General features: G+C 53.2%; 1 protein-coding gene across 1 annotated transcript in view; it reads left to right on the forward strand.

Annotated features, from left to right (window-relative positions):
- The first annotated feature begins 1,995 nt into the window (after positions 1 to 1,995).
- The window catches only part of MLLT1 (MLLT1 super elongation complex subunit), a 58,910-nt gene continuing 47,408 nt past the window's right edge, over positions 1,996 to 13,497 (forward strand). The window contains exons 1-2 of the mRNA XM_068981001.1: positions 1,996 to 2,251; positions 7,948 to 8,030. Of these exons, the coding sequence (XP_068837102.1) occupies positions 1,996 to 2,251; positions 7,948 to 8,030 (339 nt within the window). The remainder of the gene's footprint in view (positions 2,252 to 7,947; positions 8,031 to 13,497) is intronic.

Below are 13,497 nucleotides of genomic sequence, written 5' to 3' on the forward strand. Positions count from 1 at the left end.
TTTGGTTTCCACTGTGGGGACTGATCAGATAGGGCTCTGGAGAGAGCAGCCCTGAGCCAGGGCGTCAAGGATGAGTGGAAGTTCAGTCTGCAGAGAAGTGAGTGAGGGCTCCCTGGCTGTGGGCTCACACCTGGGAAGGAGCAGGCATGCCTGCGTTTGGGAATGGCTGGTGCCTGACAGAACGGGGAAGCAGGGTGTGTGCATTCCCCGTGCATCCTTGGTTCACAGCCCCTACGGTGTGTCCGAAGCTTAGCAGCAGCTGCTTGTGAGCGAGTGCACGTGTGTGTGTGTGCACGGCTCTGCAGCATCCTCTGTCTGAATCAGGTGAAAATGTGGTGAATCAGGAGGATCCCAGACTTGGGGAAACGCAGGTGGGAGGTGTGCTGAGGCTTTTGGACTTGACTCAGACCGAGAAGGGTGAGCCCTGTGTCCCAGGCAGTGACCGAGCAGGAGGAGGAGGAGGGGAAGAGCAGAAGGATGCTGGTGGCGGGGTCTAAATGGGTAAAAGAGGCAGGCACCAGAGGGGCTGTGGCCCCTGGGGATGCTTGGGGTCTGGTAGTGAGAAAGAGGGCGGAGGATGCAGAGAGAGGCTTCTGGTCCAGGCCTGGGCTGCTGAGCCTGGCGGGGGAGTCTCCTCCAGGATGTGTGGGATCTGGTGGCCCGCGTGCCCCTGGTTATCTTGGCACTTAGAAGCAAGTGTCCACTTGGCCTCCGCCTTCTTTATAATGTTCTTGGTTTTGATACTAGGTGTCAGGCTCTGTGTGAAGGAACTTCAGAGAGGGTTTTCCAGGCTAAAGTGGTGTGTGCAGTGGGTCCCTGTTGGCGCTCCAGAGTTTGTGAAGTGTGGGGGCTGCTCTCTTAGTGGGGAGAGGCCAAAGTGTGTGAGAGGAGGGGAGTCTGGCTGCTGAGGCCGTGGCCCACCTGCACCCGTCCCCAGGTGGCTTCTTTCTTGGACCCCCCCCCCCCAACCCATTCTCACCGCAAACCATCATTGGTGTGGGTGACTCAGGTGACCCTCAGGGTCTCTGTTCTCCGGGAGGCACTCTGTGGGATGATGGATGATGACAGGGCTTTAATCAAGGACTGGCGTGGGTTGGCCAGGACAGCAGAGTGGCCCTTGGGTGACCCCCACACACGGGCCTGAATCTCCATACAGCAGAGCCATCTCTCATGGCCACACAGCAGCTCAGTCTCAGAGCCTTGGTTGCCTCACTCGTAGAGTGAGGTACAGCCCACTCTTCAGATTGATGTGTTCCGCATCCATATATTCAGTCAGTTGTGGATCGAAAATATTTGGGAAAAAAAATTACAGAAGGTGCCGAAAAGGAAAACTTGAATTTGCTGTGCCCTGGCACTGTTGACATAGCACTTACCTGTATTTACAACTGTTTGCATAGCATCTGTGTTGTACGAGGTATTATAAGTAACCCAGAGATGATGTCAAGTCTGTCGGAGGACGTCCGTAGGTCACGTGTAAGTGCTAAGCCTTTTTATGCAAGGGGCTTGAGCTTCAGTGGATCTTGGTAGCCTCCGGTCCCGGCACCAGCCCCTCCCTCGCGGGTCACATTGTTCTTTTTTCGGGAGATCTTGGAGAGTGTTACTGCTCCGGACAGGCTGCCAACCTAAGAGCAGACCAGGCAAGCTGCTAGCAGGTGGTTTCCGATGGTGGAGGGTGCTGAGAGGGCCACGTGGTGAAGAGCTGTGGGGCAGGGAGTGGGTGCTTTCAGACTGGGTGGTCAGGGAAGGCTTCCCTGAGGAAGCAGCTGTCAAGCTGAGACCTCAGTGAGAGGAGCCAGCGAGCTGTGCAGAGCCTGGGGGAGCGGGGGCCGCAGGCGCCTGGGTCCTGGGGTGATTGGGTGGAGATGCAGGGCCCCGGGTGGGCTCGCTGGGGAGACGGAGCACGCAGAACAAGCACGTGCCCCGCACCCCTGTGACTGGAGCCTCCCGGAGTCCCTTCACTTTCGGGCGCTGTATGCCACCGGGGTGGGGTGGAGGATGGATGGAGGGGGCAGCCCGCACCCCACGGCCCTGGGCTCTGCGCTGACCCTGCTGCTGCCTCTCTCCCTGCAGTGCACTGTCCAGGTCAAGTTAGAGCTGGGACATCGCGCCCAGCTGCGCAAGAAGCCCACCACGGAGGGGTTCACGCATGACTGGATGGTGTTCGTCCGCGGCCCCGAGCAGTGCGAGATCCAGCACTTCGTGGAGAAGGTGGTCTTCCGGCTGCACGACAGCTTCCCCAAGCCCAAGCGGGGTGAGTGCCCCCCTCCCTGGGGAGCAGCTGGCCTGAACTCCTTGGCCAGCACTGCTCTGCCCCCGCACGGGGGTGCCCCCCACTCCCCCTTCCCCCTCAGCTGTGAACTTGGTTGTCAGGATAGCCCAGCAGAGGTGGTGACGGGTGTCTTGCTGTCATTATTGAGGCTCCAGCTCTGAGGAGTACCCAGAGTATGTGGCCCGGGTTGGAGGGTGGGCAGGGTGGGGTATGACCACCCCGTGAGTAAGCAGGAAGTTGCTCACTGGGCCCGTGTCGGCAGAGGAGAGATGCCCTTTCCAGAGCCCCTGGCGTGTGGGGCTGGACCAGAAAAGGGAGGCGTGCTGCCCCTGCCTCCTCCCTGGTTCCCCCTCAGGCTGTCCTGCGCCTGTGAGTCACAGGAACTTGCCCAGGGTGCCGGGTCAGAGGCCGCTTCCTGGAGAATTTGATGGGGAATTGGGGAGCTCTGTGGGGTCGGGGCCTGTCTGTCATGTCACCATTTGGTACCCTGCGTGAAGCCTAGCATGTAACAGGGGTCCCATAAATAGTCCTCGAATGGATGTGCTGATAAAGGAACAAAGGACCCTGTGCTCCAGAAGGGCTTCGGGGCAGGGAGAGCGGCTGCGGGGCTGCAGTGGGCCCAGAGGGTTGGGGGTGAGGCTGCACTGGGTGAGATGAGAGTATGGAGCCTCCTGGGACCCACTGGGGCCTGGGCCAGGGCCAACAAATGTCTTACTGTCCAGCCAGGAGGTGACGTGTGTCACAGAAGTAGATACTCCTGGTTTGGGGGAGACGGCAGCTCCAGATTCCTAATGGCATAGTTAGTGGCCATTGTTCTTCCTTCTGGATTCTTCCATCAGCTTTCAGCTCTTCCTTTCCTTCATTTCTCCTTTCCTGACTTTTCAGTTCTCTTCCTTCTTTCCTCTCTGAGCCTCTTGGAGAGAGCAGATCGGGCTCCTGATAATAGCAGATACCTGGAAAGCACCTGGTAGTAATAGTAGTAGTAATAATAGTAATACTACATGCCACTTATCAGGCATGCTTTGCTTGTAAGCTCTTTTTGTTTGCCCCACAACCCTCTTTTACAGAAGAGGAAGCAGGCTCAGGGGTCTTGATAAGCTGCCCGAGCTTTAAAGCAGGAGTCCACGCGGCGTGGGCCGGGTCTGCCGGTTTTGGTCAGTGCTTGGTCAGTCTGTTCATTCTGCAGTCACTGACTGTGCCATGGAGCAGCAGAAGCCGGGCTGCCTCCTCCTGGCCAGGCGCCTGCTTTCCCTCTCCCGTCCAGTCCCCTTCTCTCCCAGTGGTGATTCCCAGCCACTCACAGAGACTGTGGTGTTGGCGGGGGTGGCGGTGCCCAGGATCCCCTTCCATGTCTCGGTGTGGAGACTGAGCCCCCAAGAGGCCTGGTCACCTATTTGTGGTCACGTGGAAGTGGCACATCCTCCAAGCTCCCAGTGTCTGAAAAATGGGTTTTGGGTGAAGCATGCTGTTTAGCCGAGGCAGTTTGCAATCAGAGTTGAGTAGCTGAACCGTCCTTGTTTGCAAAGCCTATGGGTGCAGCCTCTATGTAGAGGGCAGCTGCCTCATGTGGTGGTGGTGGCTGTGACACTCAGTCGTGTCCGACTCTTTGCGACCCCATGGGCTGTAGCCCCCCCAGGCTCCTCTGTCCATGGGATTTCCCGGGCAAGGATACTGGAGTGGGGTGCCACTTCCTTCTCCAGGGGATCTTTCCGACCCAGGAAGCGAACCCATGTCTTCTGCATTGGCAGGTGGATGCTTTACTACTGAGCCACCCTGCATCACGTGAATTAGATGGTAGATGTCTGTTTGCCATTTGTTTAGTGATCAGGGAAAAACAGATAAGGTGAAGCAGCCAGTGAATTCCTTACAGGACTCCAGCCTCTGAAGTTATACTTTATTTGCTTAAAAAGTGTCTTAAAGCAGAATATACACCCCGCACAGACCCACCAGGAATGTACCTGGTGGGCATCTCCACCTCCCAACTCATCAATGGTGGTCCCACCCCAGGGGCAGCCTTCTGGGTTGTGTCCCTTCCTTACCACTTTAAAGTGGTAGAAGTGAATTCACTTCTTATTTGTAGATTTTTCACTTTAAAAATTGATTAACTTTCTAACATGAAAGCTCAGACTCTTTCCTAAGCTTCGCCCCCTCACATCCCTGCCAAGCGAGGGGTTTGCATTTGGCCACAGTTTGCTGCTGTATCCCTGGGGCTGAAAGGATCCAGTAGGTGCTTTCTAAATGTTTGCCAAGAGAATGGATGGATTCTCCAAAGCTGTTGCCTTTGGCCAGGGTCTCCTGACTTTCTACTTAGGAAGAGAAGGGCAGGAGCAGCCTGTCTTCCTTGACCCTTATGCCCCCTCTGGGAGCTACATTTAACTTGGTTAAGGTTGTTCCGCTCCAGGTTAGAGAGTAAGTCTAGAAGTCGGAAACTGTGAGGGTCACTGACTATATTGATGCTCTCCACCATCGGGATGGTTCTCTTTGAACTCTGGGCCACTTGCTCCAAGGAGAATGCTCAAGGTCATGCCAAGATCAGATAGGATCTTTTTTTGTCATCCTTGCTTAAAACTTGGCCCAGTTTTGTTACTTCCCTGCTGGTCCAGGGGTTAAGAATTCACCTGCCAATACAGGGGACATGGGTTTGATCCTTGATTTGGGAACTAAGATCCCACATTGTTCTTATTGATTTGCTAAGTCCTGTCTGACTCTTTGCAACCCCATAGACTGTAGCCTGCCAGGCTCCTCTGTCTGGGGATTCTCCAGGCAAGAATACTGGAGTGGGATGCCAGTTCCTTCTCCCAGGGATCCTCCCAACCCAGGGATCGAACCCTTGTCTCTCACGACTCCTGCATTGCAGGCAAATTCTTTACTGCTGAACCACCAGGGAAGCTTAAGATCCCACATGCCATCGGGCAATTAAGCACGCATGCAGCAACTAGAGAGGCCATGTGCCACAACTGGAGAGGCTCTCCGAGTGCGCAGCTGGAGAAAAGCCCTCATGCTGCAGTAAAGGCCCAGCTCAGCCAAAATAAGAAAAAAGAAATTTGGCCCCATTTACTTGGCTTCATATTTGGCCTGTGGCTTTGTGAACACCTTTTGCTTCTTCCTCCCCGTCCCTGCATTTGTCTTTTTCATCAGAGGTGCTTTGCCTTTTTCTCCATACCCCCATCATTTCATTTATTCAGTGGAGACTCCCCTCTTCCTCAGGGTATTTCATTCCAGCCCCTTCCTCTTCTGATTAGAACTGGCTCCTCTCCAGACCACCTCATTAGCCATCACACTGGGACGTACTTTACTTTTCTCCTCAGGGATTCACCTCACACCCTGTGTTTTGGTTCATTTTCCTGTTTTACTGGAGTAATTTATCAAGAAGTTTCCCAAGAGACTAATTACTGAAGCAATTTCTCTCGAAAGGTGTGCAGGGAATAAAGTCTTAGTGTATCTAGAGTGGCCTGTTCTGGCCCCACGCTTGAGCAGTAGTTGAGCTGGGTATAATGTTCCAGTTGGAGAGTGACTATCATTCAGAGCTTTGAACGTGTTGCTTTGTCATCTTCTGGGGAATCTGATGCTACTGGTTTCTCGTTCTGTTGCAGGTGATGTGTTTTTTAGTGTTTTTGTTTTTTCTCTAGAAGGACTTAGGATGGTTTTTATGACCTTTCTGGGGACTTTTTTGGTTTGTTTATTCATCATATTGAATTGTTTTTGGTTCATTTGTTCATCATGTTGGACATTTGGTGCCCTTCATTTTAGCTCTGGAAGGTTCTCTCCTATTTCTCTGACAATTTCTTTCCATCTGTTTAATTTCTGTTTTCTCTTTCTAGAATGCTTGTTATGTAAATTCTCTATGTTTAAGTTTTCTCATCTGTAAAATGGGAACAAGTGCATTTGGCTCACAGTGTTGTTGGGAGTTGATGGTATAAGATTCTGGGAATACTGCCTGGCACACAGTAGGTGCTTTATGAATATTAGCTGCTGTTTTTGTACCTCTTACCTTTCTTAAAAAAATTTTTTTTAATCCCTACATTCTGGGAGATTCTGTTGACTTTATTTTCTGGTCTTTCTGTTGAATTAAACCACTGTAAATACTGTATTTGTAATGTCTAAGAGCCCTTTCTTACTCTCTAATTTTCATTTTTGAAAATATCTTGTTTTCATTTGTCGAGCTTGTCTTCCCTCTGAGGACATTGACTTTGGTTTTTTTTCTTTCCTTTTCCCAAGTTCTCTGGGAGAAGCTAAGGTGGCCTTGAGGTAGCATGGGACAGCCTGGATCCTGAGCTGCGGGATGCCAGGCAGTGCAGGTTTCAGAGGGAATGAGAAAGTGGTGTGGTATGGGCTGCATGTGGCGTGCCCCGTCAGCACCCACAGAGGGTGACCACAGAGCAGGAGGCCTGTTGGAATAGGGATTGGGGCTGAGGTCACCCCCACAGAGTTCCCTGCCTGTGGTCCCCTCGGCAGGGCTGCTCCTGACTTCCGGGTGGGCCGACTGTCCCACTGAAGGTGACTTGCTCCCTCCTGGGGACCAGAGGCATGCCCTTGGCCTCTGTCACCATCTGGGCACCCAACACCGCAGACGTGGATAATGAATGAATGCAGCATTTGGTGGCAGTAATGACTCACATTCATGCCCTGAGGTCAGGTGACAGCGCTGCTGGTGCTCAGCTGAGGAGCTGGCCACTGGTGCCACAGGAGGCTCTGCTGCAGTGGGTCCTATGGCCGGGTCGTGACTGCCCCCTCGCCCCTGGCAGGAAGTCAGGCCAGCCGAGCAAGCCTCATACCCCATGTGCCGGCCACGTGCAAGATGCTGGCCTGTCATTATGTTCCAGCCATGTGTGGCCCACTTAAGAGTTACAGTCCACACACGTGTGTAAAGGTGTTAACAGGTGGCAGGGTTTTTTCCTACCTCTTGGTCGCCACGGGAGAAGGTAGGGTGGAGGACATGAGTGGTTGATCTGTACTGTCCTGTTTTTCCTACAAGCAGGAGGACAGTGTTTTCCCATTACTCGCATAGTGACAGCATGCACGTCAAAACATTGACAGTGCATCCTGGAGAGTGAGACTGTGCGAGAGCGTTTTACCTCTGTTCTGTGTTCTTCCTGGGTTCTCTCTCTCTCTCCACCCCCCCATCCCTGGGGATGCTGTGGTCCGTGGGGATGCTGTGGTTAGGTGCTGCAGTGGAACCCAGGCAGCAAGCCCCATCTTAGACTGGGTCACCTCCATCTGGTGTCTATGTCCCTGGCCCACCTCCAGTTGGTGTCTATGTCCCTGGCCCCTAGCAGGGCCCCAAGTCACGTGCTCACGTGGGTGATGGCAGGAGGTGGGCACAGCAGAAAATCTGCCCTCCAGGGAGACCAGGGCTCCCCAGGCCTGGCATCTCACCCAAGCCTCACTTGCTGCTCTCAGTCAGTTGAACCCATGTGCCCAGTGGCCAGTGCCGGCTCCTCTGCCTTAGCTGGTCTCCGGCCCCTTCCCACACACTCTCCCACCCCAGGGTGGCGGGGGTACTCTTTCTCCTGTTCTGCTTCTTCTCTCCCCTGGGACCCCTCTGACGTGGACCAGGCCTGGGATCTCCACTCCTGGGGAGCCGGCCTCCTGCAGAGCCCACTGAGCCCAGAGAGGAGGCAGAATGCATGTGCTTCCTGCTGCCGGGAGCTGATGGCACATCATCTGTTTCTTTTCAGTGTGCAAGGAGCCCCCCTACAAGGTGGAGGAGTCGGGGTATGCTGGCTTCATCATGCCCATCGAGGTGTACTTCAAGAACAAGGTAGGGTCCTGGGGAGTGGTGAGGAGGCCACACAACTCACACGAGGTGAGGGGGCCAGCAGTGCCTGCGCGGCAGGGTGGATGCTGACACATGTAACGGAGACTCCATGTCAGGCCCGCGGGTGGAGTGTCGCAGCCATCTCTCCATGGCGGTCAGCTGGGGAGCTGGCAAGTTGGGGAGCAGCAAGCCATGGCCCCGTCAGTCATGCTAGAAGTGGCAGGGTCCCTGGCTCAGCTGTCACCTGCTGGGGTGGGGTCAGAGTCCTTGGACGGTCACCGTGGGAGGAGAGGGGAAGATCTGGAAGGTACCTGGACGTTCAGCATAGGCTGTTGGTTGGAGGCCCTCGTGCATGTTCTGAACTGGAACCGTTGACGGCCTTCTGGGAGAGAGCTTTTAGAGTTGTTGAATGAGAAAAGCAAGTTGTGTGTATGGTATTTATAGAAAAAAGGGATCATATGTATGAAAGACGGTAAAGGTAATCTGGGTGGTAGGATCACAGGAGGGTGTTCTCTCTGTAGTATTCTCTATGTGCTTACAATGGAAAAAATAGAAATCGTCTCAGAGTGTTCAGGCTGTGATAACACAATACCACAGACAGGGCGGCTCAGAAACAGCAGAAGTTGTTTGCTTAGCGTTCCGGCGGCTGGAGATCCTGGGCTGGGCACCGGCATGGTCAGGGAAGGGCCGCGCTCCAGGTCACGTACTCTTCTTGCTGTGCCCTCTGTGGGGAAGCACGAGCAGTCTGTGGAAGCACCATCCCCCTCTGAGGGGGATCCTCGTGACCCAAGCCCCTCCCAGCACCATCACGTGGCAGGTAGGAGGCAGCCTAGAAACTGGGGACACAGTTCAGACCAGAGCTTTTTTCTTGAAGCCCAGTACCCAGCATTTAACCATTGTCTGCCTGGCAGCAAGCCTCTGTTGCTTCTCACAGGTGTGGCCAGCTGGCACTTTACCTGACTCTGAATGCCTGCTGGCTGGGTGCTTCTCCATGCATGCAGCTGGCCTGGCTGTGGGCAGCTCTGCCATCTCTCAAGGGGGACGACATCCTGGGGGGCCCATGGGTGCCACCACTCACTTGACAAGCCGCTTCTTCTGAGCATCCCTGGTGTCAGGGGTGGAGCTTGAGGGCACTGAGGAACATTTCAGTGGGTGTGGGATTTGATGGTGGGGCTGCAGGTCACCCTGATTTTCTGGGCGTCAAGGTGACTGGCCAATGATGAGAGGAGAGCCCAACCTGTCTGCACAGGCACAGGAGGGGCACTGTGCCCCTGGGGGCATTGGCACCCCATCGCCTAGGGAGCCAGACCCCAGGAGGCCTCCTGCTGCTTGGGGAGTGTGGAGGAGGGCCAGGGCTGGGGTGAGTCCCTGGCAGGTATGTGTCCAGCCTTCCTGCCCCACGGGGAGGCTGTGCAAATGGAATGCTGATTGGAGCCCCTCTGGGGGGCTGGGGAGATAGGGCAAGTGCATCTGGAGAAAGCGATGTGCATGGACACCTCCGTGTCTGCAGCGCTGGGCACTGGGGCTGGTGTGGAGCTATGAGCCCGTCCTCGAGATGACTGCTGCGTGCTCTCCTGTGCCCTGTGTCCCGTTTCTAGAATCCTCTGCTCCCGGTGGCAGCTTTGCCCTCAGGGCTCTAGTGGTCAGCCCTGCACTGTGAGACTACCTGGGCAGGGACTGTGGTGCGGGTCACAGGTCCCATTGGGTGCACCTCACGTTCTGCTGGGTGATGCTTATTACTGAGTACTTGGCCAGGCCCTAGAGGGTGGTCACATCCCCAGCCTGCGTGCGGGAGTGCCTAGACACCCAGTCACACGGGCTGGGCTCACCTCAATCATGGGGGCTTACTTGGACCAGCAGAGCTTGTGTTCACGTATGTGTACCCAAAACAGACGTGACCCAGGATGATGGCTGTTCGTGAATTCTGCTGTTTGCTTGCTTCTTCAAGTGTTGTGTAAATGTGGGTCCCTTTGGAGGTTGGTAAAGCTCAGACAGGTGTGGAAAAGCAAGGGGGGGTTTACGGCAGAAGCAGCTGCTGCAAATGTGGGATGTGTGTGATGCAGGGCCATCTGGGGAGGACTTGCTAGTCGCTTCTCCCCCGCCCCTGCCTCCGCCCCACTGCCCCACCCCACCCATGCAGGCAAGAGCTGCCGTCGAAGTTTAGCCCTCCTCACCGTTCAGTCATCAGTTAGGTGAGCTGATCATTGCTGTGCTAAGCAATGAGGAGCAGCTGTGGACATGCCACTTCTCTGGACCCGTTACTCTGTCTACGAGATAGATTTCAGTCGTGTCTGCTTCTCAGGCTGTTGGGAAGATTAGGAGAGATGGAAGGGAGGGCACGTGGTCTGGTCCCAGCATGGAGTGAGCGCTTCATCGTTGATGTCACTGGAGGGTCAGCCTGGGCACGCAGAGTGAATGGAGCAGGCAGTCTCTGAGGCCTTAGGCCCCAGAGATGAAGGAAGGTGACCAGTGGCCTCTCCGAGCAGTGGGGTGGATGTGCACCCAGAACAGGAAGGCCTGTCTCTCAGACGCAGGACATTTTCTTGTGTAAGCCTGAGGTGTTCTGGCTGCATCTGCCCCTGGCCATGGCACCTGCTGTGGAATGGTGGAATTCTGGGTTCTGTGCTGTTTGGCCCTAGCACTTATCTGAGGCCACATTCTGTTTGACCTGTTGGCAGGATGTTCTTATACAGATAAACCACTCCTTTCCCCAAAGCCCGGGTGGAAAAAAGAGGGGTGGGGTTGGGTTCTTCTGACTTAAAAGTTCTTCTGGGCATCGCTGAGCTGTTTCTATTCACTTGCTTTTAATGCCAAATGCAGCATCCTTCCCAGCACCTCTCCTCTGGCTTTGGTTCTCCAGATCCAGTCCAGGTGTCCAGGAGCTTAGCTGTCTCTGCCAGTAGCCATCAAATTAGCGCAGACCCACAGGTCAGGGCTCAGCCCCACAGTGTACCTTGTGACTGGCGCCTTCTGTGCTTCTGATGGACCAGCTGTAAATCAGGGTTTCCCACAGCCCCCTCAGGCTCTGGGGTTTGGTGAAACAGCTCACAGAATTCTGATCGACATTTTACTTCCTGTTTTGGGTTTAGTATGTGGGATGCAGGTCAGAAGCAGCCAGCTGGGAGAGAGGCGGGGCCTGGTGTGGGTAGGGGAGGAACTTCCAGGTCCTTCCCCGCCACCACACCTGCACCTGCACACTCGCCTGCTCTCCCTGAGGACTCTGAACCCCATGTTTAGGGGTTTTATGGAAGCTTTGTTAACAAGGCATGAGTCAGTCACTGGCCATTGCTGACTAACTTGTTCTCCACCCTCCCCCGCCCTGGAGCTTGGAGGTCGGGACAGGGGATGAGCTTCTCGTCAAGACTTGGTCTTTCTGGGGACCAGCCCCATCCTAAGCCACCTAGGGGCCCACCTGGAGCTACCTCATTAGAGCATAGGACGCTTCTGTCACCCCATCACTCAGGAGATTCCAAGATCAGGTAAAGAATCTGCCTGAAATGCGGGAGACCTGGGTTCGATCCCTGGGTGGGGAAGATCCCCTGGAGAAGGGAAAGGCTACCCACTGGTATTCTGGCCTAGAGAATTCCATGGTCTGTATAGTCCATGGGGTCACAAAGAATCAGACACAACTGAGCAATTTCTAGGATCAGGAACTGGGGTCAAAGGTCAAATGTTTTCCTATGATACGATAGTTGTAAAATAAAATTTTTACTGAGGTGAAATTCACATCCTGTGCAGTTAAGCATTTTAAAGTGTATAATTCAGCAGCATGCAGTGCATTTGTAATGTTGTGCAGCCTCTCTAATGTCAAATGTTTTGTCTCCCCATCCCCACTCTCATCTTCTGGCAGCCTCTGATCTGCTTTGTGTCTGTGGATTTGCCTGTTGTGGACATTTCATACAAAAGGAATCACAACATGCAGCCTTTTGTGTGTGGCTTCTTGCACTGAGCTTCATGTTCTCAGGGTTCACCAAGTTGTGCTGTGTGTCAGTGCTTCATTGCTTTTTATGGCTGAATAATATTCCATTGTTTAGACCCGACTAACCCCCCACCCCCTGCCACGTATATTCAGTCAATTCTCCTTCCTCAAAAAAGCTACATAAAGTTACCAGGAACACTGAGTTAGTGAAAACTGAACCTTTGCTGCAAGGGGCCTAGAGGTTAAGTTCCTGTGAGCCTCTGGTCACAGTTTTGTCAGCAGAGGGACACATAGCCTTGTTTTCTGGGCACTTCTGTTTGAAGGCTCCTTATTCATTGTACATTGTTGATTGTTAACAGTGAACTCACAGCAGCATCATTCATGCTGGCACTAAGCTTGTCTGGCAGGCATATATCCTCTGGAAGACACCGCACAGCTAGCTCTCTTGAGATTGGGAACCCTGGACAGTACTTTAGCACTGTGCCTGGGGCCATTTCAGATAGCAGGGGTACAGAAATGAGGGAAAGATGGCACTGGTTCACCAAGAGAAGGACACTCATTTGGTATGAGAAGTGCATCGGAAGGCGAAGTGTGGCTTGTTCAACAGTGGCTGGGGACGACACATTTTGAGTTAATTTTTGTGTGTGGGATGAGTTAGGGTCTAACTTCATTCTTTTCCATATGCTCTTTCAGTTGTCTGAGCACCATTTGTTAAAGAGACTGTTCTCCCCCCCACCGAGGAGTGACTGTAGCATCATTGTCAAAAATCAGTTGGTTGCATATGGTTAGCTTTCTCTCTGGATTCAGTTCTGTTCCATTGGTCTTTATGTTTGTCCTCAGACCAGGGCTTCCCTGGTGGCTCAGCTGGTAAGGAGTCCGCCTGCAGTGCAGGAGACCTGGGTCTGATCCCTGGGTTGGGGAGACCCCCTGGAGAAGGGAAAGGCTGCCCACTCCAGTATTCTGGCCTGGAGAATTCCTTGGACTGTATAGTCCATGGGGCCTCAAAGAGTTGGACATGACTGACTTTCACTTTCACTTTTATACTAGTACCATACTGTTTTGATTACTGTAGTTATGTAAGAAGTTTTGAAATCGAAATGTGTGGGTCTTCCAACTTTGCTGGGGTTTTTGTTTGTTTTTTAATATGGTTTTGGTTGTTGTGGGCCTCTTGGCATTATGTATGGATCTGACATTGGACTTTTCCATTTTTGCAGAAGAAACCACTGAAATTTTGACAGGGATCGCATTGAATCTGTAAACACTTTGGAGACATTGCCATCTTAACAATGTTAAAGTCTTCCAGTCCAAGGATAAGGGATGTCTTTTCATTTACAGGTCTTCTTTAATTTCTTTTCCAAAATGTTTTGTAGTTTTCATATACAAGTATTTTACTTTCTTGGTTACATTTTTTCCTAGATATTTTAGTCTGCTGTGTGCTATTATGAAATGGAATTGTTTCCTTAATTTCCTTCTGGGATGTTCATTGCTGGTATATAGAAACATAGCTGATTTGTGTGTATGTTGATCTGGTCCTCTGCAACTTCACTGAAT

The sequence above is a fragment of the Capricornis sumatraensis genome, chromosome 9 (assembly GCF_032405125.1).
Source record: "Capricornis sumatraensis isolate serow.1 chromosome 9, serow.2, whole genome shotgun sequence".
In the NCBI taxonomy this organism is placed as follows: Eukaryota; Metazoa; Chordata; class Mammalia; order Artiodactyla; family Bovidae; genus Capricornis; species Capricornis sumatraensis.